This window comes from Plasmopara halstedii, assembly GCF_900000015.1.
Source record: "Plasmopara halstedii genome assembly, contig: Scaffold_2386, whole genome shotgun sequence".
Classification (NCBI taxonomy): Eukaryota; Oomycota; class Peronosporomycetes; order Peronosporales; family Peronosporaceae; genus Plasmopara; species Plasmopara halstedii.
In genome coordinates, this window is record NW_020189293.1 from 1,146,616 (window position 1) to 1,170,994 (window position 24,379).

Here is a 24,379-nt window from a genome sequence, read left to right on the forward strand (position 1 = left end):
TCAGTGCTACGGCTGTTATAGCTTTGACCAGAATTGAATCCAGCTTTCAACGTCTTTATACAATGCTTACACATTGTATTTTGCGTACGAGCCACTGTCACCATGTGCTAGTTTGTAAGGACAAGATGATGCCTTAACAGGCACAACAGGCAACAGCGGGTCTAACAAAATTCACTTCAGCACTTTCGCTCATTGTAATCTTCAAAGGAGTTGCACACTAACTCTAGCTCATTAGTGTGAAACTATTGCTATAGTGAGCGTCAGAATAGCTCTGCTATGCGTTCGCGACCATTTAAAATAAGTTTTGCTTTACAATATTTGATGATATTGTCCCGTTCTTGCATACAAATTTTAGACCTTCCCGCAAAAGATCAAATTTGACCATCGGAATCAGATTTGTGACTGATGTGTCTGTCATTCGAAAATCTTCCACACGAGCCCGTCGATATGTCGTACAGGGGCGAGATTGTGCCTGTGGTCAAGTATATGATTAATGAACACGTTACATTGCTTGACAATACAAACCTTAAAACTGAAGAAGAGACCAAAGAATATTTCCACACGAAATATATAGGACTGTTCGCTCTATCTGGTGGATCATTAAGGTTTAAGACTGTGTAGGTATCAATATCTAACTGTATTTTCTGTAGTGGTGATCTGGACGACCATCTTTCAGGCTGAGTCTGTGCAGCATCTACAGGTATTTATTATCGTGCTACCGAAACCGTAAAATAGTGATCAATAGTAATTTACGTTTCTGAAGACGGCTGACAACTTTGTAAAACCATTTTTTGTTATGTGTTTCTGCCATGCTGCACCGGTGGGTACAAAATATTTGAAAGATTTGTCGAGAAAAGTATATCAGCCTGATACGTGTGTATGCAAGGTTTTATTGCTGCCCATCATCCTTATCTACTATCGCATCTGGGGTACATTGGAAGATCGCCAGGCTGGTTTTGACGCTGTGAGTGTGTTACAGCGTCATTCGATCGTCCCGTTGAATAAACTCGTGCGATTATCCGCGTTGCTTGGTGTTTTCTACCTCATTGCCGATTACTTTTGGTTTTCATCGCTTCAAAGCTTGTCAGTCGCTGCGGGGGCGGCCATTTTCAATAGTTCACCCCTCTTTGTGTATTGTTTCTCGATCTGCTTATTGAATGAGAAATTCGCCGTGAAAAAAGGGCTTGGTGTCTTATTGGCTTTTATTGGAGTGATGATGGTTGTTCTTTATCAAGGCGATGACAGTGCTGAAATTAAAAATTCTACCGTTGGAGGATTGATGATGCTGACGTCGGCAGTACTTAACGCGGGTTACACAGTAACCGTGGCTCTCACTGCTGGTGCAGAAATGAATGACACGTCGACTCTTATGATCATGATGGGCATGAGCGGGGTATTCACAATCCCAGCTTGGTTAATTGGCACAATTTTCTTTGCGTACAGTCCGTTTCAATCTCTCTATGAGCCGATTGGGTTCCCACCTACAACAAACGGAAATCTTATGCTCGCATCTGCAATTGTCATGTTCGCAACCAATTTCGTATTTTTTACGTTTGCTGTGTGCTGGACGTCTCCCCTCGAGACCAGTGTTGGATTTATGCTCACTATTCCCCTGTCGGGACTCATGGACACGTTAATGCACAACACAAATTTTTCATGGGAATGCATTGTCGGTTCAGCTTTGGTCATGGCAGGATTTTTTATGCTAGAAATTAGCGCCACCCATCCACCTCATGAAGAATCAACTAAAGAAACTCAGTGTGTCGAAGAAAGTCTAGTTGTGAGGCCTCAAAATATGCTATACAGCCGTATAGCCATCTAGAAACGTGGAAGCTGTTTTGTGCATCAGCGTGTGATTTTTTTACAGGTCAACCCGTGCCATCTTGATTATTGTAAGAAAGTTAATCGCACTTTTATACTAAGGAGACCACCATTGTTTATCTCATCCAGCTTTTTCTCGTTCCAAACGATCTAATCTTTACTAGGTTATCGAGGATTGCATACTCGCTTCTAAGAAAAACGATACCAGTTGAAAATCTGCTCACCAGGTTAAAAAGCCCACCGTAGCCTCTTTGTCTAGACGCACTAATGCGGTATTGTTTTCCTCAGCTTTTGAAACATTGTCAATCTAAGCTTCTTTATATGCTGGACATTCGCAATAGAATCAATCATATGTGTAGCAATCGTACTAACAATGACGAGAATCGATACTTATCAAATGTTATATACTAATGAAGTATCGCAATTTTAGAACTCGCCGTACTGCCTTTACGTACTAGGCACGAATTAAGTTTAGACGGTACGTAAACCCACCACATGGCATTACCTTTCGTTTAGGCACCGATCGTACCGGGATCGCTTATTACTTGCATGCGTAAGCGCAGCATATGACCAACTCCACATCACAACGTGCTACGTTTGGCGCAAGCGCAGCTTAAGTTAATGCTCAACCCGTTTCGCCGACGAGATAAACATGCGTCCAGCAGCGATTGTGCCGAGAAGCAGCTCCGCCGCAGTAACTTATTTCACCGACGCCGCCGTGAAGTCGCATTGCTTACACCAAACGACATAGTTGTCGTGCGCATTGTTCAGTCTTTAAAGAGCCCGATAGAGTACCGACGACAACGCCGCCGTGAAGGTTCTTGATCGCTATTACTTATCGACACACACAAGCGCAAAAGCTGCCTTCTATGTGTGTCCCAAAGTTCAAGTACAATTAAATCGCTTCGAATACCATTTAATCATATTGTGTCGATCTGCGCACGAGTTCGATTTGATTTGATTCAGTCATGACCCTGTCACCGTGGCGAAGGTTTAAACTGTCGGTCCAGAACAGACAACGGATGATTTCTCTGAAATCTTCAACTTGCGCCTCCCACAGTCTAGACCCCCTGGACAAATATATTGACAGACACAAATATAGCGTAAAAAACGAATTATGGTCATTTCGGCCTCGAATTCGCATTAAATCTCGCCGAAAATATCGAATTGGTTATAAGAAGAATTTCTCAGCAATTGTTCTTTGTTAATAATGGCTATTTTACTTATTTGGTATCATTTATTGTGACAACACGAAAGCATGACTGCCTATCATGATATTACAGCTAGGCGAGTCACTCATATCCGCACCATCAGTGAGCCACGAACATGTTGTAGCCCGCGTCGATTACGACAGAATTCAGCATCACCAATCCACAGTAGTTGCCGTTGCAATTGATTGGGAAAAATTGTCTATGCGATTGTGCCAAAAAAAGGATGTTGTACAGTAGTGTGATTAAGTCCACCTTGTTGCTACATCTATCAATTGTATTTGATGCTTATGTAGAAATAAGTTTAAATTATTGTTCGGTAGCTGATTTTACCACGTCATGCTTTATCAAGGCGGCGATTTCAAAGCTTCCAGTAAACTCAAGGATTTGATGTATAGAATTCCAAAATTGCCATGACTGTTAAAAAATATTGTTAACACAAAGTTGTGCAATATCTAATAATCCAATGGAGTTTGAGTAAGTCTGTCACTGACTTTGCACAGTGAATCAAATTCGCGAAGTCGCGCGTTTGCCTCTTCGGCCAAACGAGCCGCACATCTTTCGTCGACTTCACTTACTCTCTGAAGGACTCGTTACCTCGTATGTACAGGCGACAACATTTGTGCTGCACTAAGTAACTAGCGCTCACGGTCAATTATATACGCTGCGATAATAATGGGCGACGCTGATTAGTGAGCTAAGAAATGTTTTGTTTCGTTTGTATTTCTGATACTTGCGTGCTTCTTCTGTCATAATCAATAGGTGAGATATTTCTGGATTTTAATTTGACTGCATCATTTCTGTCGCGTGGTACGATCATATTATTTCTAGGTTTTCTTATTCGTCATGCGTTAAGACATTCAAGCGACCGTCTTTGAACTTGGAGTATACACATCACGTTATGACGAAGAGCACCTTAGAAATAATGTTTTAATTAGTTAAACAACAATCTATCTCTGTAATATCTGGACAAGCTTAAGCTGAACACTTCAGGACCTGGATGTCGAATCAATGTTGTCCGTGTGTCATCGATCATGGCATGTTCATGTAAAGATTACTCAATCAGATATTCTGTCCTTCTTTGTAGACAAAATAATTAAAACACCCAGAACGCTTACATACGAAGCACAAGTCCACAATTCTTTGCCTACATGTGTCGTCTGACCATTCACAATCATGATTACGACGCGATTCTAAATGGCCACCTCTATTGCACAAACACGTTTACAGCATTGATTAGTCTAGTACATGCCATCCTATGCACACTCGACGTCCCGTATCTGGCTTCAGGCTGAGATATGTATTAACAAAGCTTAATCTGTAAGCTTACGGAGACAAACTTATCACTTGACTTATTCAGTCTGTGGGCTGTTTACTCGCCACAATGCCACATTTTACTAGCACTGAAATAATAATTGGCATCATATACTGGCAGTTGGTCCAGTCTGTATTTGATTTTATTTGCTTCATTGGCTTTCCTTTTGTCCTGGTGTCCACATCCAGCACTTACAGTGCTTACATATACCTCACTTTCGACATCAAATATCGAGAGCAATTCGCTTAGAGATCCCACACGATTTTTGTCTTGATCAGGATAGAAAGAATCGCATGTCGCACGAACCACCGAGAACAGTTTCGTCTGACTAACATGCCATAAGCCTGCTCACCTGGTGCTGATAATCTAAACGGTAGACGAATTGATTACGACAGCAAACTCCATACTTTTACCTTAAAGTATGTCCTGCTTAGTGCCAGTATTCATCTTACATCTTCTCTTTGCAGATCGCATGATATAATACTTTAATCTTAATAAGTCAAATGTATCTTTAATCAAAGATTTTTGAATGGATATGCTAAATGCATAAGATACGCGGACAAACTTGATCATGCATGTCGGTATACAAAAATAGCAAGACTAGGTACTTTTTGTCCATTTGTCAACACGTATGCTTGTTTGTGCGACACTGTTGGCAAATTGATAAGCTTTTCCGGAATCTAACATTGTTCCTTAAAAGAAAATTGATGATGCTGTCAAAGTTAGAGTTGAGTAGAATTTCAACATTCTTACTGAATCTCGCGGAACTACCCGAGGGACTTTTTATAAACTGCCATAACCCACCACATGGTATCTTTCAGATTCAATTACAGTAACAATCCTGACCGTAATCGCTGACTTCTTGCCATGTGCAAGTGCAGCACAGTCATTGTAGTTTGGTATCATTTCACATCGTGCCCCACACAGCACAAGTACAGTCGTCGAAAAATGCGCAACCCGTTTCGTCGAAGAGAACAACGTGCATCCACCCGTTACGATTGTGCCGAAATGAAGGAGCGTCGCAGCAGCATCTTCCATCGACGTCGCAGCGAGATCGCATTGCTCACACCACGCGACACGGTTGTCACGCGTATCAGCGAAACCTCAAAAAGTTTATTGGAGAACCGACGACAACGCCGTCGCTACTTTTGGTAAAAGGCCGTGACGACTATTGTTTATGACATGCACAAGTGCAAGAGCTGCCGTTTCGTATCCAGTAAAGTTTCAAAATTGATAAATATATTGCGTTTTGTTTGACCTCGTTAAACCCTCACCTCAGCCATACTATGCTATATTTGTAACATTTAAAGCCAAGTCACCTTAGCTTAGGTAAATACGGGTTCAACTATCAACCTACAACAATGTTCAGTCAGCATCTCTTCGAGCATCCCGACCAGATGAGCGCTCACACGCTGTGCCAAACTGACGACGAATAGATTGGTATACTAGCACAATTTACATGCAAGTATAACATCCTTGTGTAATTATGTGTGACCAATCGAAATACTGCGCCGATGACGCCCTACATGCTTCATGAATAGTATTCTGTACGATCATCTTTCGGGCAACGTTCTCACATTCGATAAGCATCTCGACTGGTCGGTAGAATCTATCTTTACTATCGTTTAGAAGTGTTCTCATCCAAAACATGAGCACAACTTCTGGCACTTTAAACTACCATCGCATCTGTGGCATAGAAGATCGCCGCGTTTCTAGTCCCATTAGTCATCGTGTCGCAAAAGCTTGCGAAAACATTCGCACTTTTTGAATTTTGTTGTGTTTTAGCTTGAGAGTTGCTGTAGCACAAAGGTTTGTGAGTGCATCGATATATCCAAATATCGTGCTTTAAAGACTCTAAAGCATCGATCTACATCGTAAATAGTCAGCTGGGAAAGTCAGCTTATCGATGAAGATCCGGATATAAGATTTCACATATGATTGCCATATGGAAGCTACGAGCCTACTGTTCTGAATACTCCTTAAATTGCGTTTATTTAAATTTAAATTTTGTGGTCGTAATATGACTTTTTCTGACTAATTCTTGAGAGATATCTTTTTTTACCATGAAAATAAATGCCAGAAGATAATCACCCACACTGATCTTGTTCGACCATTTCCCTAAACATTGGTTCTGTGTGTAATATTGTATTTCTCAGGTGCAAATATAAGCAAATTATGGGTGAAGGTGGACGAAAAATACAGTGTCAGATGATTGCTGACAAGCAAGGCGCCAGACGGGAGCACATTTCTGTGCTGTCGACCATCTAAGCCTTTATTGGCTTGTTGGCGGTACAAACATAGTAGTACAGTGGGTATACTTCAAGTGCAGATGCTGTTACAGCGAATTCATTAAAATTCTGTTCCTGTTGAAGTTCGACAGTGGGCAAAGTTCGATAAATCCTTACACTTGGTCTCTTTTTTCGCACAAATCTACATGCAAACGCAGCGTCGTCATTGGTTTCATTCGAGGTACCGTAAGTTGACTGCTTACACTACAGTCTCTGCCCCGCAAATGCAAGAGCCACGACGTCAAATACGCAACGAAGAGAATTTTACATGTCTTGTCGTAAAGGATATAGGAGCGTCGTAGTAGCATCGTTCGGCAACGTCGCATTGCTCACGCCACATGACACGATTATCACGCGCATCTGCAAAGCTTACAGAGAGCATTCGAGTAACGACCACAACGCCTTCGGTAATTTTTGGTATAGCTATTATTTTCAACGGCATGCAACGAGTGAAAAAATTATCGCCCTGACGTTTATGGATTACTGTATTGATTTTTTGAATACCGCATTTTTATCTACCTCATTCGGGTACAAGGTTGAACTCGATCTCGTTGAACTGTACTTGTAACATAGATCTTTTGTTCCCATAGCTTTTGTGTATATTTCTGTGTTAAAGTTTCAATTGTCTGACCACTTGAACGACAAGATATACCAAGATTAGCTCAAACTCTCAACAAATATATATTTACGTGGAATACTCCTGACCACAGTAGCTCCGACATCACTTATTATCAATGCACATCAACAATTATGGCACTTCTGACTTCGACTTCGAATACTATAACAAATCGGAAAAATCTCACCGAAAACTTTCGTAGATTATAATATAAGTGATTGTCTTTGTTTCTGTTTGTGTTTCTGTGGTAGCTTAGTGATTATTCTCGTAGCATTATCTGCATGTGAATAATCATGCGAAGTGGTTAGTATGAGCGGCGAAAATCTAAATGTTTCAGGATACGTAGCACACCAGGCAAAAAGAAGGCACCACTCATCAATTTGCTCAGATCCAGCAAATAATCCATTAACAATGTAACGTACCTTTTGCCCGCTAAGACAATAATAAGCCTACAAAATGCGTCTTCTGAAATAGTCTCCACAATGGCACAGTCAGGCGATCGACATTTTTAAATTTATCGGCGTTTTAGGTACTGGCCACGACGTTCTGGCATACTGTCGTGCACATTCTTCCTTGCGCTATCTGCAATTTAGCTCATTTCTTTGCCGCGACTTTTATCGAAAATATAATTTTTAATCAGGTAAGATTGCTCACAAGGAAATTGTATATATTAGTCTTTTTATGTGTGTTTTCATTTTCTTACCCACCAAGACAATGGAAAAAGCTCGGAATGACTTCATACCTTGATATTTCTTGCGGCATATTAAGCCAAAACCTTCATCATCCTAGTAAGCACCAAGTCAAGTGTGGTATCTGCTATTCTTCTACGCGTAGTGTAGGCCACACTGTGTGGCACGATGTTAACCTACAACTTGGTCTAAGCATACGCTTCAATAGAAATTTTCAAAAGCACCTATTCAAACCTCATTCTTTCTCTTGACTAGAGTACATCACAAAACTCTGTTACAATGTCGATGATACTTTCGTACCAAGATTGCATCGCCCAGGTTAGTCAACGTATTTAACTTAGCAAATCTCATACACTCTAGTATAACTGTTTTTTATTCCAGGTAGATGAGTACCTTTTGTCTACATCAGTAAGTGACGATGAACCTGGAATGGCACTACACTGGAACGAGAAAGCACTTTTGCACTTTGTGAATGCTGCTAATGATGTTGACGACGATGTTGTCATGCCCGAATGGCTATCACAACCGCGTGGCAGCATCACACCTGACTCATTAGTTGAAGACATGATTGCACTCTTGGCGACAAAAGCCGGCGGGCGCTATGGATACGTATTGCTGGTTTCGAATAGTGTTGTACAATTTGGCCAACTCTGTAGCATGTTTGCCTACATTGAGAACAATGCTTTCGTACGCATGGCTGCAGAAAAGGCAGGAATAAGTGATACATCTACATTGGCCAAGGTCTTTTGTGTGACTAGCAGCAGCATAGCCACTGCTGTGCCTATGGAGTTTCCTCCACGCGACAATTTGAGTCGACGCCTCTTTGCGTGAGCATTGACATATAAACTTTATTAGTACATCTGTGTGAACGTCTTTCCTAACATGAATTAAGAGTGCGTACAAGATGTATGGCAATGGGTCGGTATGGAGGAGAAATCATCTTGGACTTGCTTCAGCTGACATTTTCTTCGATCCAGAAATGTGGAACTATAACTAACACTACTCCTCATTCATCACTGTTGGTAAAGTACTGTGTAACTGCCATACACACAGCAACGTCAGCGAAATTTGAGTTTCACTACCTCGCCGTGCGAATGGATCATCTGCAGAGAAGCGTTCGGAATTCATACTTGTCATTCAGTTTGCGTCTTTTATGGTCACACGCTTTCATGAGAGTTTCCCGATGATTCAATGAACAGGGAGAGCTGATATGATTCGAACAGTAGAGGTATTCGAATTTTAGTAAATCACAATTTTGGCCAGGGTTCTATACTTCCCAATGACAGAGATGGGAGTATCCAATTGGGAGTGCTTTCAGTTGTCAAAGTGATGCACCGCTCGAGTTTCACTGACTTTTGTATGTAAATTATATCACAGCTGGAACAGCGGATCTATTCACTTGCACATTGTAACTGTCTACCGCCAAGAGTGTCGTAAGTAGTGTCGTCAGCAGCAAGATATGACGTAGTTATAAAGCGCGGCTGCTTGCGATGCCGAATCAGTCAAGAGCGAAGGTATTGGTGGCCGTTATTTACCAATGATAACGTACAAGATAAACACGCGGCGGTCACATCGTCTGTTGGCATTTGTATTAAGCTCGTCTATCTGCTGCTGCAGTGAAAATGATGCAGAATTCTGGCTCTGCTGGAGGCAAGCTACTTCAGGCGAGATGGTGAAGATGGTAAAGCACTATGCTCATCCAATACCTCGCAGGATTCGTAGATTGCTTGCTTCACGACTAGTTTCAAGCATTCAGTTTTTAGAGCGTTCAAGTCTCATTTCGATTCTACTTATGTCGGCTCTAGATTGAGAGATGTATTGAAAGAGAGCACGACTTCTACTTATAACACCAAATATGTACCTTGATTCTACGTAGCCTGTTTCTCCTCTGCTCAAGCCTCGAACTAAATCTCTGGCCCTCTGTTCTCGTGTAGTTTGCTAAGGCGTTACAGAAACAAAATGAAAAGCCGATTGCACGAAACGCTACACGTTCTATGCGGAAAATGGAAAAGAGAAATGAAAGCTAAGCTGTTTATGGGAATATTGTTTCTATTGTTTTTCATTTCAAAGACGAAAAGTATTTAGCAATCAGCTTGATTAAAAGTCTCTTGTATTTTTATCACACGGCTATGTCTACTCGGCCCTGACTCATTGCTTCAACCCGCTAAGATATTTTTCTTGAATTTTTTCTGTTACGGATCGCCACGATGACTTAAGCTCTACATTTTGCAAAACAAATTTTAGAAGTGAATGAAATCGATATTTCTAATTGCTTGAATAATCATTCAGAATTCAGTATCACCCAAAGTAAAGTATATGGGGTCTCTTACACAGGTTTTACAATGAAATTCATGAGTGCATCTGAAATCCGAACCAATAATTATTTGATCTCTAGTCCTTCAGCTAATTATTGAGATCAGGTCGTTGCAGGCACTACCTCTATATTGATCTAAGTAAAGTCCTAGTATGATAAGTCGGGAATGTCTGCTGCTCTAGCAACTACCAGTCCATCGATATGTGTACTAGGCTAGGGTCCAGCAGGTTGTGGTCTAGACGAACCATTACTATTACGATTGCCACCATTGCCTCCTTGAGCGCGACTTCCATTCCAACTCCCATTGCGGCTTCCTCCACGTCGTCCTCGTCCGCGGCCACGGAAGTTACGACGGTTATTCAAACCTACAGCTCCAAATGTTTCCGTGTTTAGTTTCCTCTCCTCAGCGCCACTCATTCTAGAGCGTTGTCCTTCCAGTCGATCCAGAGCGTCACATGAAATTGTGTCAAAGAATGAAGATTTTTGATAGCTACCTGTCGGCTCCTTTGTGTTCTCCTCCAACTTACAAAACTCTTGCTTCTTGTCAAAATCATTAAGTCGCTCAGCAAAATTAAACTCTCCTGATGTAGCATCCGGACCAATGCCTGCAACATCAGCTCCTCCAGGAACACGACGTTCCTTACGTTTTAACAAGTGTCCACCCATACCGGGAATTGTACGAGCATTAGATGTCGAAGGCTGACGAGGTTGATTCTTCGTTTGAGTGCGCTCGTGATTTTGAGTGGAAGCGTGTGAATGACTTTGAGTTGGTTCTTGTGGTTGCATTGGCTGCTTTTGAGCCTCAGAAACCGACCCAGGAGTCAAAAGATTGGGCTTGGGCGTAGGTGTAGGAATGACAACTGGTGGTGGGGGACCAGTGGGTAATGGAGGCTGATCTGGAGGTTGTGGAGGATGAACAGGAGGCTGTGGAGGCTGAACAGGAGGCTGTGGAGGCTGAACAGGAGGCTGTGGAAGCTGAACAGGAGGCCGTGGAAGCTGAACAGGAGGCTGTGGAGGATGGGCGGGGAGCTGAGCGGACGGTTGTGGAGGTTGCGGTGCGGCTTCGCAAACATGGAGATCCTTGATCTCAGCAGCTTTAAAGGTTGCGTACTGCAGAACGTGCGGCGAAGGAGGCACATGCTCGACTCGTCGGCCCTCGGTCCCGAAAGAACGCACGTTTTGCAACGCAACGATACTCTGGCGGGTGTCAATATTGAAAAGAAAACCTTCATAGCGAATGTCTGTCTTAGAAATCAACGAGATACGCGAGCCCAAGTACGGGATGCCGTCACTGGGAGGCTTGCGTGGGAGTGGGGGCTGCTGCATTGACAAAAATGGATCGCTAGCCCAGTAATGGAAAATTAGAAACACCAGTTTTGTTAATGTGAAAAACTTTCAGATTTTGACAGTAGGATAATCAACAAAGTACAATTTTTCTGAATTTACTTTTATTTGCAAAGATCTTGATACTTTATCCCTTCAAAAGGTAAAGATCTGCATTGAAGGACAGTTTTAGCAGCAAAGGATTGCTAATTTGGGCTAGATCTATTCAGGCGGCCACCTTCTCAAGACCACCCTCGTCAATAATGCTGGCTCAATTTTGCCGAAGCGATAGTTGTCAAAAGAGAATTCATAGGGCGGTTAATGACTGAACAATCAAGACAGCACTGTAATCTCGCCGGTAAGAATCAGTGTCATCAGTGTCTGGCATCATGTTCTTACTCGCTCTTGAAATTTAGTCAGCTGAATCACTTTATCCCTCTACTGACTTTTACAGCTTTGAGTGATCAATTCTTTTTGTAAATCATCGAGCGACTTTTTGAGCATCATATCTTAATTTTGCTAATATGTCTACATGACGGTGAGATCATCGTTAAAGTAAATATGAAGAATAGGCTTGTACAATTGCTCGTCCATGTCAAATTGCTCAAACAAAGGCGTTTCGTCCACAATGCCGTTTTCTTCGAGCGTGCACTGCATTTTCAAAGGCACAAATCCATCACCCTCGAGATACTTCCACGTGTAACTTCCAGCGTGTGCATTAAAGTAAAGATATCGCTTCTGAATCTCAGAGATCGTTTCTTCGCAGCATACCTCGAGTGCATGTTGCTGTTGAGTAAGCATATTGACAATCTCAAGCCAGCGAGTCTTCTTAGTTAACCGTCCAATAATATACTTTGAATCACGCCACCATGGAACAAAATCTGTTGTACGCCATTGAGTGTTTGATATTGGTGGAGGCACGTGAAGAAACTGCCCATATGGGACAAAAGGTGTAAAGTCATTTCGCTCAGGATCTACGTAATATTTAATCTTTCGCCAACACTGATCATTTGAATGAATAAAGCGAACAATACTTGACTTTGCTACCTACATCATTTGTCTGTGGATCGAACCAGTGCGAAATATCCTCACCGGCGTGCTGTATGAGCGGCTGAACTAATACACCTACGAGTTTTCATGGAAACTCTCGCATTAAGCTTCATTTTCTTAACGATTTTTTTATTTAGTCCTAACCTGGATGATCGCTTATCAACGGAGTGATGTCAAACACACGATAGTGTATTGAAACCCAACAATCCTAATTGTATTGACAATCGATGAGAATCACCAAGGTCAATGCATTTACACGTATCTTAACGATGAAAGAGTTGTTACCTTGGCTAAGTTGTGAATCGCCACCTCGCGTGGTGTGAAATATTGAGGCCGTATTGCATGCAACTCATCATTCTCTGTCATGTTTGCTAGTGAGTACCAGAGTTCTACAGAAGCTGCTTCTATCTTTACGAACACCACGAACCGACAAACTACTATTTTCAAGACGACAGTTTCAAAGGCTTTTCATGGAAATGATAGTCAAAGCAGAAAATTTGTCGGAATTTTCAACACAAATTTTCAGTTTCGCTTGTCAACACGCCGAATATAGCACATTTGAATTTATAGTCCTGCTCACAATCTTTAAGTTGCTCATCACATTCCGCAAATGGACCTATTAGATGCAATTGAAAAGCTCGAGCAGCCCGCGAAGACTATTTCTGAGCGTAACGCAGACTTTCTGGAACATCAAGTATTGATTCTTCAGCAGCAACTACGTGATTACTGGCATCGAAAGTATGGTGATGATGTAACAATTCCCCGTATCTCATTTTATTGGGTCCTTTCGAAACTATTGCGACTTATTGAAGAGTATCCGGATGGTCTCACTGAGGCAATCATTGTCACTGAACTGACCAAATTGTTTGAGCGAAAGGTAGTTGGAGATACACAGCAACCAGCTGGGACATTCACAAAGAAGAGAAAGATTCGAGATGAGGAAGATATGGGTAATTTACTTACAGATGGAGAACAAAAGGCTCTGCAGGCTCAAGTAATAAGCTACGGAGACCATCGAGTGACTTTAGCACTGGACTATGCTACTGATGTGATTGCTCATATGTGAGTAGTGTTATTCAAAATGTTGCATGAATGTGACTGTGCTTAAGCGGATTGTACGCAGGTATTTGCACCAACGCTTTCGGTCGTGTATCAATTTTTTGAATCGTGAATTAAAGTATGAACCTACGAGGTCGGTACGTACAGAACAGTCGAACTAAAGGGTTACATAATATTAAGTTTTGTTAATATTTTAGGAAAACATATCCTTTTCAGGATGCACGTAAAGTTACATTCACCCATGGAAAGGTTCTGGAAAGGAAGGATGTCGAGATGGCAAGGGGTGAGTATGATGGCAACCAAGTCAAGTTTACCCTCTTACCAACTCCATATCTCATTGTTCAACTAAATGAAAAAAATCCATTGGATCGAAGATTATTGGCTGACTCAATGAGTCTGAATCAAGTAGATCAGTTGATCTGCAAAGCGCACGATTGTTTAGGAATACAGCAATTGATGCTCAAAGTGAAAGTACTAGATATTGGTGCCGTTCGTCCATGTCAGACACCACTGTACGTACACCGTCAGGTCATTTTATTCGGTGAAGTAGATCAATTGTCGATCGGAGTGAGATCAAACATGGATTCAAAAACGCAAGGGTTACACTTGATGGTGTTATGGGACGATCAAGTCGATCTTAGTCGTTTGTTTAATATTGGGGATACACTAGCGATCTTTCATCCTTTTGTACACGTTTGTGACCAACACGATACGGAGATTCAGTACATTTTGACTGACTATTCGTCACAACAACATCTTAATTACTACTTGGAATACGGCAGTGCCACCGTTTTATTCACATCACCCTGTCAAGTTGATGCGAATGAAGCTCTTACCGAAATGACAATCATTAATGCAAGTCATTGTGAGGCTGAGCAACCTTTGTCGCGATTGGAAGAGATTCGACCAGGATGGCGCAATTTCTCGCTCTATGCACATGTGAGACGTGTTATGGTCTCACACGGCATTCCACTACTCGCAGCGTTCTTTTACGCATATTATGATCCCAAGACGAACCAGTCGAGTTCAACAATGCAAGTTCTCGACCACTCGATCGTATCAAAGTACCATTTGGTTGTCATGTTACAAGTCTACACCGCTTCATCTTCAAAACACATGCTCTCGATCGAATTGACGGGTGATACTGCAATCAACGCTTTACGACTTTTACCAGGACAAAGCGTGTTCTTAGACGGACTTGTTGCGATTGATATCAAGTCGGAATCAGTGATGCGATTTCGTCATTATCAGTCTCTCGCTTCTACGTCGGCTGCATCAAGTGGCACAGAAGATTATGCATTTACAACAAACGCGTACACTTCAACCTCGTCTTCCAGTGTCGTTGTGCTGGGTTCAGAATGGGAAAATATATTTGGAAAACAATCTTTTCTTAACAATAGCTCCAAATTAACAATTGTCAATACCACGCCAGGACTTCTGAACACGTTATTGAAACAATCAACAGTTCTGTTCAATGCTTCAACACCTCCTTTGATGATCGCCGAAATGACGGTAACATCCATCGGTTGGCTGGTTTCTAGCAGAAATTCAAAAGATGTGAAATGGACGATTGATACAAGTTGTGAAAAGGGACAAGCGACAATGTATAGCCATAAATCGTGCTCTCGACCATTGGAGATGACGACAAACTATCAAAACACTTCAAAATCAATAAAGTGGAACTGTTCGTTTTGTCAAGAAGTTTTCTATGGATCAAAACAGATGCAGCACACGTTTCGTGAGCTGGTAGTATCTCTCGAGAATGGACGATCACAAATGTTTCCCATAATCGCATTGTGTCGAGGAGATACAATTGAAAATCTGCTTGGTCTTTCGTCAAGTGATTATGTACAACTTTCTTTAGAACAAAAGCGTTGGACGCTCAAACGTGTAGTAGGCCAGACATTTCGACTCGTGTTGTCTCGATGTGAATCACGTTACGTTACGATCTCCTTGTCATCATATTCAACAGATTCTCATCCTATTGAATCTTCTCAATGGATTGATATACGAATGGATATGGTCAAGCCTACGAATGCCTTTGCAGCAGCTCGTCGCTTGCTCTCAGAGCTGAAAACGTAATCGTACCCCATATACATATTCACACAAGCGTGTAACCAAGTTACAGATGGCTTCATAACATCCAGAATCAGATGGTACCGGTATTCGTATTTGATTTGGAATAAGTATACTTTCCTACAAATTCCCTGATGAGAAATACCCATCTTAAATACAAGCCCTCTCTCCTCTCCCCCTCACTTATTATCTCAGAGTTCACGCCATGGCGTCTCCGTCTGCGTCGTTAGCGGTCTCCGCACCTCATTACCAGCAGCATGAGGCTTTGCGTAAGATCCTACTACGTCGATCTATACGAATTTGGTCCTCAAAGTCTGCTCAGGAGCAGAGTGCAATGGCTGATAGTCTCTTCCAGCTCTTTTCGAGCGGAACGTCGTCTTCGACAGTCTCTAACTCGACAACTATCGCACTGAGACCAATAACACGTCGTCCAGGTGTCGAAGAGGTAAAGAATTGTGTCCTTACCAGCGTGTATTCGTGTCTTCCACCTCAATGCGACGGCCTTCGTAGTGAAATTTGGCAGATACTACTAAACGTGTATAAACGTAATCAGCATGGGTCCGCAGCTCAGGAATTTGACCGAATGCTACAAAGACTTGGAAAGCTTTCTCGAGACTCTCTCCTTGTCGATGAATGTGGTGAAATAGCTGAAATTCTCGAGCCGACAGATTCGAAAGCTCGAGAGAGAGTCCAACAAGAACTCGAAGTGTTGCTCATGTGGTTTCTTACGACGAAAAGTGTAGCATACTCTACGGGTATGGCTCGAGTCGTCGCTCCATTTTTTTTACTCAAAATGCCATTGCCTACTATCTATGACTGCTTTTATCAGTATTGTGCCCACTTTATGCCCCATTTTGTTGTTGCTGACACTTTGTTTGCCGACACACCAACCATAAATAATGTCGGTGGAGGACAAGGGAGTAATCGAGGTAGTTACAGTAGCAATGATGACGTATTTTCAGGACCAACCGGAACTTTGGAACGATCAAGTTCACTCTCATCGACTTCGTCTCTGGTTGAGGAGAGTAAACGACATCTGGAAGAAGAAGATGCCCAGTCTTTGCGTCGTGAGCGGCAACAATTGGTCGAGCAATTGCTCAGTTACCATGCGCCTCAACTTGGTCATTGTCTTAATCAATGGTGTGGGAATGAATGGAGCGTTGCGGGCAAGTTATTTGCTGCCGATTTCATCTTAGGCCATGTTTACCACGTCGTCCCGCCTGCTGCCTTTGTTTACGTCATGGACCAATATTTACTGACAGGTGATCCATTATTTGGTCTCTTTCTTGTCATTGCGGCTCTCATACAGCAAGAAGAAACTTTAACATCTTGTGAATCGGCCGATCAAGTGCAGGATCACATCCGTGCAACATTTGAGTTACAAGCTTTTGCTGACATTGAAAATGTTCGATATCTATGTCTTTCTGCCTCTCGTCTCCGTAGTAAAACACCCAAGACATACAAATGTTCCCAACGTGAAGGATTTGCGGACATTCGCTGCTCTTCTCGACGAGCGATGGAAATTGCGTTCAGTCCTAGTGTTTTGACGACGAAAAAGGTTCGAACGCAGTCTGGCAATAATAGTTTCAATGGTTCGCAAGTCAATGGATTTAATGTCGATCGAAAATCAACGGCAGAAGCTGCAGTGGATATGTCGCAATGGGTTATGAAAGAATCGCGGTCTATTGCTGGCAAGATCTTTTGGTATCATACGCAAACGGGAAAGACTCAGTGGGAACATCCAGCGGACAAACATGCATCTCCCTCTGCGTATTTTGCACTGCCTGTAAGTGTTGAAGAAGTTGGAGCTCAATTAATGGGTGGGAACGAAAAAATGGAAGGACAACAAAGTGTTGGTAGCAATACCCTTCGATTCTTTGTGGTGGACTGTCGAGGTTTGCGAAGTTCGGAAGATCTTAAGAGTGGTCGAATTCCAGTTGCTTACACTTTGGATCCTTCTGTTTTTGACTCACCTGAAATGATTGCAAAGAGCATGAAAGCTTTAGATCCGATGCGATCACAAGTTCATGTCGTGTTAGTGGGTCATGGTGTGGGTATGCCACCGGAACTTGTGACGTCAGAAGATGCCAAGACAAGCATTCGAGATGCTGTTCGCTTAGATATCGACTGTCTCAATCAAGCAGCTTTGTTTTTTCAAAAACGAAATTTTCGATTTGTTAGCACATTGGATGGTGGCTATTCGTCGTGGCATGCATTTATGCGCGATCGTGCGGGATCATCTCCATCAGAGCTTTTGAACCACGTTGCTACCGAGTGTGTCTACTGCCGGTACGATACGATTCTGCGCACAGGTGTGGATCCAACTAAGAAAAAGAGTAAAATAAAATGGCGACGCAAAACGAATATGCCAAAGACCACATCTATGCCTGTGAATGGAGGAGAAGGTGATGCTAGTATCGTCTCGACTAGCGATGTGAATCATGGACGTAGTCGTAGTACTGGCAGTCTTGGAGCATCTCGGCGTCAAAAGCTAACACTTTCTCGAAAATCAATTTCATCCATGAGGACCAAATTGTCAGAAGTTTCAATTCCAAAGAAATGGAATTGGAGGCGTCGATCTTCGGGATCAACGAGTACGGACGTCCTACATGATAGTGGATCGTCATCCGAGACGGCAACAGCTGAAGATGGTGGCAGTGATCACGGATCTTCGTCAGATGAGCATGAAGAAAAAGGTGATGAAGTGACGCATGAAATGCTGCGTGCTGCTCTGGAAGATCCTGAAGATTCGAGTATTGGAGTTGACTTGGACATAGAGGGATCAAAGGATACAAACTTTGTTGGAGTCTTTACAATTGACTATAGTGAAGACGAAGACGAGGACAACAGTGAAACCTTAACGACGAAAATTGACGAACATGCAATGACATGTTCGATCGAAGCTGTCGTTGGAGACGACGCAGAACCGACCGCATTGGCTTAAGGAATGCAAGAGTAGGATACGAATAAAGAGGAATGTTTGGGTGTAAGGTCCTTCATCTTGACAGCAGATATGCATCTTAGAACCCTTTAAGTGCGTGAACAAAGAACTTCATTTTGTTTTTCAAATAGAATGTTTCTTTCGAAGACAGCATTTAATAATTTGATCTTGTGATTGGCTAAGTCCTGCTTCTAATATCTCACCAATGAGATGAGATAATTCCATTACATTTATAATAGCTGAGTGAGACCTTCCACCATTTTGTCATGCCTGCCGTGTGCGAGGGCCTTTTGGCTAAGCTCGATGAGCTCATGGACTTTCTTTGCTTTGCTAAGCTTCTCAATGCAGAGTTTCGTGGTGTTGTACGTTTCAAGCTGCTAGAAATTACAATAAATTGCCGTCTGAGACATTGTGATGTCATCAGGTTACCTTTATGTTTCGAACTTCTTACCCGGACAAGAATAATATTGCATGCATACGGACAATTGATATGCGTCGAGGTTACAGAGTTTTATTTTATTTATGTGACGAGATTTGAAAGTTCTCATAGTTGCGTTTAATGCTTGCTTACGTAAAGGTTTGGAAGTGACTAAGAAGACTTTACACCCTCAGGACCCTTACTTGCCCAACGTGGCCGTAGTACACGTAAGTCTTGAAGATTTTCTATACATGTATTCAGGCAAGGCAACAACTAGTGAAATAGCTGGAATGGTTATGTCTGGTCGAGTGGCGGTACCCTGGAATAGTTACAGCAAGCTAAAGGCTTTTGCCGATTGTTTTGATTTTTCAACAAAAATGTGGGAAGCATACTATGCAGATATTGAAGCTCGTGGTTTTGCAGTAGAGAATGTGGAATGCAAACAAATGTGTTGTTTGCAGAGTAAGAAGGAAGATATTGAGGCGAATTGGCTTATGGTTTCCGACGCGACGATTTCGAGTGGAGGCGAGTGGGAGGTGGTGTCGGACTTGAAATTCTTAAACATTTCCAAGGAGCAACGTGAAGAGTTTGGAAAGAAGTTTGATCGAACGCCACTTGAGGAGTGGCTTTCGAAGTTGTGGAACGGCGATGAAGATCGGTCGAAAAACATACAGTCGGTTTCAGCGCTGAATTTCAATGTGAAGAATCCGCTTAGTGATCTTAAGTCGATGGCAGGTAGATTTTTCGTCTCACTGGAGGCGTAGTATCGGTATTGACGCAGAAAGATGCTATTTGTTTTTGAAACACGTGTAATTCTCCATGATCGCTATATTACAATCGTCATCAAAGCTTAATATCAGGTGACAACAGGCTTGAAACCGACTCGATAACTACTCATACAGTCATTAAAATATGGTACTACTGCTATTTAACAGACGTCCTGCTACTGCTTCCATTTTAAAGAATAGTTCAACAATCCTATGACAGTACAAGGCAAATCTGATAAATTAGATTTTGACACCTAAATGACGCTACACTCGACAACTTTTCGATGTTCACACCTATCGACATCTAGTTTTTGGTGAAAATCTGAATCTTTTTCACCGTAAAAGAAGCACTTGAATCTCCTTTCTTCTGCTCTTCAAGAACTAAACGAAAATTTTCAAAGAATGGGAAGCCGGATGTAGCGTCGTGCCCTCCGGCTGCGGCGCACGGTGACGTAGCATCTACGCCCCAGAAAAGATCGGCATTGTTGTAAATTCGAGAAGTAGCGGGGCCAGTGCCACCTGTAATGTCGTAAGTATCGACGTCATTGAGTTTACCACCTTTCGTAATAGCTGGGTTCTGAAATAGTTGAATATACTTTCCCGTGCTATCTGATCCCCAGACAGCAGCAATTGAATTCGATGCATCGTTCGAGAACTGGGCTGTACATCCAGATGTCATGGGCTGCGTATTTTTGTACCACTGACTCTTAACAGGACTTGCAGGACAGAAACATGGACTTCCGTCCTCGGTGGCTGGCCCCATGTGCATGGTCAATTGGCCATAGCTTGATACATCGGTGAAGCCACCAAAGCCACTGTGATCATATGCAGGGATATTGATAGCGTCCTGTGCGAACATTTCGAACAAGTCGAGCTCACCCCAGTACGGCCAGCCATTGCCTTTTCCAAATTGATCTTGAAGCTTGGTGTTGAGCATCCATATGTTTGTGTCACTCGTACTTGAACGCTCCCATTCAATGTACACAACCTTTTCACCACTCCATCCTTCTTTAGTTCTAATTGGTTCAGCGCTATTATCGGATGTCAAAGTGATACCACTACTGGTTATCATACTCGAAGGTAAGGCAGCACCACTAGCGTACTCCCACTTGGATGCGTCTGTCCAGTCAAAATCGACAATAGAGTAGGAAAGAACATTACCCGATGGGCTTGGCAAAGGAGTCTCCTCGGACGGTGGCGATGGGGCGAGTGACGGTGTTGGTGGTGGTGTTGGTGTCTGTTCCTGTGTCTGTGTCTGTGGTTCAGCTTCGATATCGATTTGTGTCTGTGGTGAAGTCAATGAAGCATCTGTCAAGTCAAAAGCATTGTTTTCGTTAATCTGGCAGCATGAGGATGAACAAGAAGAAGAGATATCACTTCTTACTGATTGTCACATTTTGCCCGAATGATACTTTGCCAACACCTTCTTCGGATCCGTTTGTGCTGAGTGAGCTCATTTTAAGACTCCCCACATCATTTGTCGATTCATTTTTAACAGACTCGCCATATTCGTCAGCAGTAGCATCTTTTACAAACTCATTCAATACTGGCTTCGAAATATCATCAGTATCATCAGAAGACGGGGTTACTGTGTCCTAGGATGTTAAAGCAAGAGTCAGCAATAGAAATCAGTTCCTCTTTTGCTTCATAATTTCACCTGCGCAGATTCCGTGTTGGCAGTCGACTTCGTACTTGTAGAAACACCAATTGAGATACCAATAATACCCAAAATCAGAAAGACAATAACAGCGTAAATAGGCTTCTTTCGGCGCTGCATTCGTGCCTTCAGCGTCTTAAGGTCGTCCTTTTCGTCTCGACTAGCGGACATTGGATTGACCTTCTCATCGATATTGCGCATGGTGCTCACGCCCGTGTAGTCATCTTGTACATTTGTCATGACTACGATCAGATTCGTTTATAAAAGGCTTTCTGAGCGATGAATTAAGCCCTAATCGATGAGAAAAGCTATAAGCCTGCTTTTGATCAGATGCATTGGTAAAGTGGTTGGCTGAGGTACAAGACGTCTGACTTCTACCCGCCTCAGCTTACTGAAATCAAGATGTCAAGTTCAGCATGGTTTGTATGTAATCCGGCTGTTAATACTTCAAAGCATGTTTCAAAAATATATTTCGTTCGTTGCCATTACACAGTATGCAATTATTATTCAATTTGCTATGGTCTCACGCTATTCGCGAAGTTTACCGCAGGTGCATAATTGAATTGGTGCTATGTGTGTAAGGCCGTGCAGTCCCTTCTGGATGTAAAAGCACGGGCGGCAGTTCGTAACTCATCCTTTACACCAGAAGAGGTTTATTCACGCTCACGTGTTCCAGATTACCAGCACCATACACTTCCGAGAATTGGGTTTCGTTTCGTTTCAAACAACAAAATCTGAGATCGCTCCGCGAAGGTCGTTGTCATCTTCAGGCAGTAACATAAACAAGGTGATTGTTACTAACGTGCGGTGTTAGTTGATTATATAAGAGATCCTAGATTGTAAGGGGTCCATTTTTAAGACAGCTGACTGAATTAATACGCGTCTTACGTACTTAGCCCTCGCCAAGCTTCTTTCCGACTGAATTTGCTTGATCACCGTTCATTTTTCTATCTGATTCTTACCGGGTCTCTTGACCCTGAAATCGAGCTAGATCAAAAGCTTATTACATCCTCTAATGGCCCTCGCCGCTTGAAACCCTGCAATATACTCCGCCCTCATCACCACATCGATTTGCTTCGTTTCATACATAGCTCGAATCCGTTTCCATAGTCATACAGCATACTGTCACATATTGTTAGCTACCGCGAAATCGGTTTCACTAGCTGCATGTTTCCTACGACAAGCAAATCCTTTGCAACATTTCCAGCCGTTCTTCTAGATGGTCAAGCTTGGGTTGTTCAATAAAGCGCATAAGGTCGAGTGCTTCGATAAAATCATTTTAATTTTCTAAACAGTAACGAAACTTTTGAGTAAAGCTTGTTCATTCGTCGTAATGAGCAGCGGCATGTCGTTGTGCAAGTTTTATCGAAAGTTAGTACCGTTCCCTATCTGTAGAGGTCCAGCCATGCTCTTTAGAAAGTGGCCTCTTGATCCGGCACATAGTCTATGTTGCTATTGGTAAGGTAAGAAATATGGTCACTTACAAAATCCTCGAAGCTTGCCATGTTCTTAAAAGCTTGTCAGCGGTTTTTACATGTGACCTGGTCACTAATTAATCGTCCAGGTTGATCCTCACCTCTTCGCTTATTTGGCAGCTTAGGCATTTCATGACTGCCAAAAGTCAATATAATTGCTCACAACCACTTAAGTCTTGTGTATTTGCGTCTGTCTTTACCATATGCACCCACCCATTATGTAAAGCGTGTTACCCCTTCAGCGGAAAAACAATGTTTCAAACGTTGATCGATTTCAGCAGCTACAGCTCCCCAGACATCACATTGGTTTGCTTGTCCTTTGTAATCTTCGCATTTCCTGGAAAATTTGGAAGTCAAATCATATTAACCATATTTGAGACTTCACATGCAAATGAGTTTGTCTTAAAGGTCTTAGATTGCTTTCTTGACTTCATTGTTTCTTTATTATTTCATACCTTTCATCCGGGATTTGATGGTGCACTTTCAAACCACAGCATCGTCCAATAGTCCTGATAATACGATTTTGTCACCGTTCAAAGATTCGAAATTCTCGACAATCGCAAATCTCCCTTTCAAAGATACAACTCTGTATCTTGTGTTCTCATAACGTTGGAATCTGAAAAGCGGCTCGCACTATTTCGTAGCTTAATAATTTGCAAAAGCTTGTAGAGTCTGGTAGTTTGTTGACTTGGCGATGATCGTGTCGCAGCTCAAAAAACGGCCCAAAATTCCAGTCTTTGTTTTCTGAACTCCATAAAAATAATATCACTGAACTGCATGTAAACTACCTTTCGCTATTGTTGTTGATTAGCCTGAAAAGTCAGATATGTCGATGACACATAGTTTGCACTCATAATAGACAGAGGTTTAGATATTTAAGCCATTATATTTAAGTATACATGCTATACATTACAAGCAAAAACAATTTTAAATTCCATCATCCACTTCACGATAATTGGTACGATTTTTCTATAATGGCTTATCGTTCAGAACGCTCTCGATTATAAAAGCTGCGACTCGTTGAGTCCAGGCTCGCAAATAAGATGATTGATTCGAAAGCCGTCTTTGGGACGCTGAAACGCGATATTTTTAAGTGCCAAATCCTCGCCACTGCCCAAGCTACAGCGTAATATGCTTAGTGCTGAATGAAAGTAGCTGCTCCTGCTTTATCAATTCCATGAGGCTGTCAGCCCACTTCTGTGTCTTACGGATCTCTTTTATTTAGTCCTAACGGTTAGCAATTGTTTATAGTACTAGAGCTTTAAAGTTTACAACGGAGCTAAAAAGCAGTACTTTTTAGCTTGATTTGAGACAGCGTCAAACAAAAGAATGCTAATCAACCTAGGTACGAATCGCGATTTA

At 42.2% G+C, this 24,379-nt stretch overlaps 9 protein-coding genes across 9 annotated transcripts; 6 read left to right on the forward strand and 3 right to left on the reverse strand.

Moving 5' to 3' along the window:
• Positions 1-447: 447 nt before the first annotated feature.
• PHALS_03680 (drug metabolite transporter superfamily) lies at positions 448-2,014 on the forward strand (the record flags this gene model as incomplete). The annotated part of the gene is made up of 6 exons (XM_024717936.1): positions 448-592; positions 651-700; positions 764-820; positions 887-1,780; positions 1,850-1,892; positions 1,986-2,014. 6 exons carry the CDS (start codon positions 448-450, stop codon positions 2,012-2,014), a joined length of 1,218 nt encoding a protein of 405 aa, XP_024583384.1.
• Positions 2,015-2,198: 184 nt separating this feature from the next.
• PHALS_14954 (uncharacterized protein) lies at positions 2,199-3,153 on the forward strand. The gene has a single exon (XM_036407141.1). It carries the CDS (start codon positions 2,443-2,445, stop codon positions 2,644-2,646), a length of 204 nt encoding a protein of 67 aa, XP_036263396.1. The 5' UTR covers positions 2,199-2,442; the 3' UTR covers positions 2,647-3,153.
• Positions 3,154-8,216: 5,063 nt separating this feature from the next.
• Positions 8,217-8,768, forward strand: PHALS_03681 (uncharacterized protein; the record flags this gene model as incomplete). The annotated part of the gene is made up of 2 exons (XM_024717938.1): positions 8,217-8,255; positions 8,319-8,768. 2 exons carry the CDS (start codon positions 8,217-8,219, stop codon positions 8,766-8,768), a joined length of 489 nt encoding a protein of 162 aa, XP_024583386.1.
• A 1,696-nt stretch (positions 8,769-10,464) lies between these two features.
• PHALS_03682 (Uncharacterized mRNA-associated protein RAP55) lies at positions 10,465-11,577 on the reverse strand (the record flags this gene model as incomplete). The annotated part of the gene is made up of 1 exon (XM_024717939.1): positions 10,465-11,577. The coding sequence occupies one exon, from the start codon at positions 11,575-11,577 to the stop codon at positions 10,465-10,467; it is 1,113 nt and encodes a 370-aa protein (XP_024583387.1).
• Positions 11,578-12,102: 525 nt separating this feature from the next.
• On the reverse strand, positions 12,103-12,990 carry PHALS_03683 (cytochrome b5 domain-containing protein 1-like; the record flags this gene model as incomplete). The annotated part of the gene is made up of 4 exons (XM_024717940.1): positions 12,103-12,564; positions 12,626-12,699; positions 12,769-12,832; positions 12,910-12,990. The coding sequence occupies 4 exons, from the start codon at positions 12,988-12,990 to the stop codon at positions 12,103-12,105; spliced, it is 681 nt and encodes a 226-aa protein (XP_024583388.1).
• Positions 12,991-13,234: 244 nt separating this feature from the next.
• PHALS_03684 (uncharacterized protein) lies at positions 13,235-15,765 on the forward strand (the record flags this gene model as incomplete). The annotated part of the gene is made up of 3 exons (XM_024717941.1): positions 13,235-13,686; positions 13,748-13,816; positions 13,881-15,765. 3 exons carry the CDS (start codon positions 13,235-13,237, stop codon positions 15,763-15,765), a joined length of 2,406 nt encoding a protein of 801 aa, XP_024583389.1.
• Positions 15,766-15,964: 199 nt separating this feature from the next.
• Positions 15,965-18,703, forward strand: PHALS_03685 (tbc1 domain family member 23-like partial; the record flags this gene model as incomplete). Its single annotated transcript, XM_024717942.1, has 1 exon — positions 15,965-18,703. The coding sequence occupies one exon, from the start codon at positions 15,965-15,967 to the stop codon at positions 18,701-18,703; it is 2,739 nt and encodes a 912-aa protein (XP_024583390.1).
• A 263-nt stretch (positions 18,704-18,966) lies between these two features.
• Positions 18,967-19,882, forward strand: PHALS_03686 (uncharacterized protein; the record flags this gene model as incomplete). The annotated part of the gene is made up of 3 exons (XM_024717943.1): positions 18,967-19,062; positions 19,125-19,200; positions 19,278-19,882. The coding sequence occupies 3 exons, from the start codon at positions 18,967-18,969 to the stop codon at positions 19,880-19,882; spliced, it is 777 nt and encodes a 258-aa protein (XP_024583391.1).
• Positions 19,883-20,189: 307 nt separating this feature from the next.
• Positions 20,190-21,782, reverse strand: PHALS_03687 (uncharacterized protein; the record flags this gene model as incomplete). The annotated part of the gene is made up of 3 exons (XM_024717944.1): positions 20,190-21,193; positions 21,270-21,480; positions 21,543-21,782. The coding sequence occupies 3 exons, from the start codon at positions 21,780-21,782 to the stop codon at positions 20,190-20,192; spliced, it is 1,455 nt and encodes a 484-aa protein (XP_024583392.1).
• Positions 21,783-24,379: the final 2,597 nt, after the last annotated feature.